At 44.2% G+C, this 739-nt stretch overlaps 1 protein-coding gene across 1 annotated transcript in view; it reads left to right on the plus strand.

Annotated features, from left to right (window-relative positions):
* The window catches only part of EMH_0043380 (uncharacterized protein), a gene marked incomplete at both ends in the record, with an annotated part of 3,381 nt that overhangs the window by 389 nt on the left and 2,253 nt on the right, over positions 1 to 739 (plus strand). Inside the window, one exon of the mRNA XM_013495838.1 lies at positions 1 to 211. Coding sequence (XP_013351292.1) covers positions 1 to 211 — 211 coding nt within the window. The remainder of the gene's footprint in view (positions 212 to 739) is intronic.

Consider the following 739-nt stretch of genomic DNA (forward strand, 5'->3'; position numbering starts at 1 on the left):
AGATGGCTGGGGAGGGTACTCGCCGCATGACGGAGACGAGGGGTACCCAGGTGCTCTGGGGGGGGTTGGGGGCCCCCGCAGGAGGAGGAGACAAAGAGATGGGGGCCCCCAGTTGGTGCATTGCAGACAGAGAAGAGGAGCTGATGGAGAAGACAACGGCCCCGATCCCTGGAATGTGTTTAGGAGCGGTTTACCTTTTGTTACGGAGACAGTAAGCTGCTGGGGGGTGGGTGGGGTTGCACTGTGTTGTTTTTTTTTTTTGTGAGGTGGTGCTTGCCTCTTTCTGTTTAGATTGTTTCTATACTTTTTGTCGTTTCTATTCTTTGTTTTGTGTAATATATATATATATATATATATATATATATATATATGTATATATATTGTTTGTGTCTCTTTTTGCTTGCTTTTTCTGTCTTCTTCCTCCGTCTCTGTCTGCTTAGTTTGTTTCTCTGTCTCTTTTGGTTCTCTTTCTCTGCTTTATTTGTCTCTGCGTCTGTTTTGTTTGTATCTCTGTCTGTTTTGTTTGTCTCTTTTCCTATCTTCTTTTCTCTGTGTTTTCTGTCTCTGTTTGGTTCTGTTTGTTTCCTTTGTTTGTCTGTCTCTGTATCATTGGCGTTGCTCGCTCTGTTGTATTTGTAGCGTTTGTGTCTGTCTCTACCCTCTATTCTTTTTTTTATCTCTGTCTCCTTGTCTGCTGCAGGATCTGTCCTCATCTTCCTCTGCAGCAGCAGCAGCAGCA

The sequence above is a fragment of the Eimeria mitis genome, genomic scaffold, assembly GCF_000499745.2.
Source record: "Eimeria mitis Houghton genomic scaffold, Emh_scaff1779, whole genome shotgun sequence".
NCBI classification, from domain to species: domain Eukaryota; phylum Apicomplexa; class Conoidasida; order Eucoccidiorida; family Eimeriidae; genus Eimeria; species Eimeria mitis.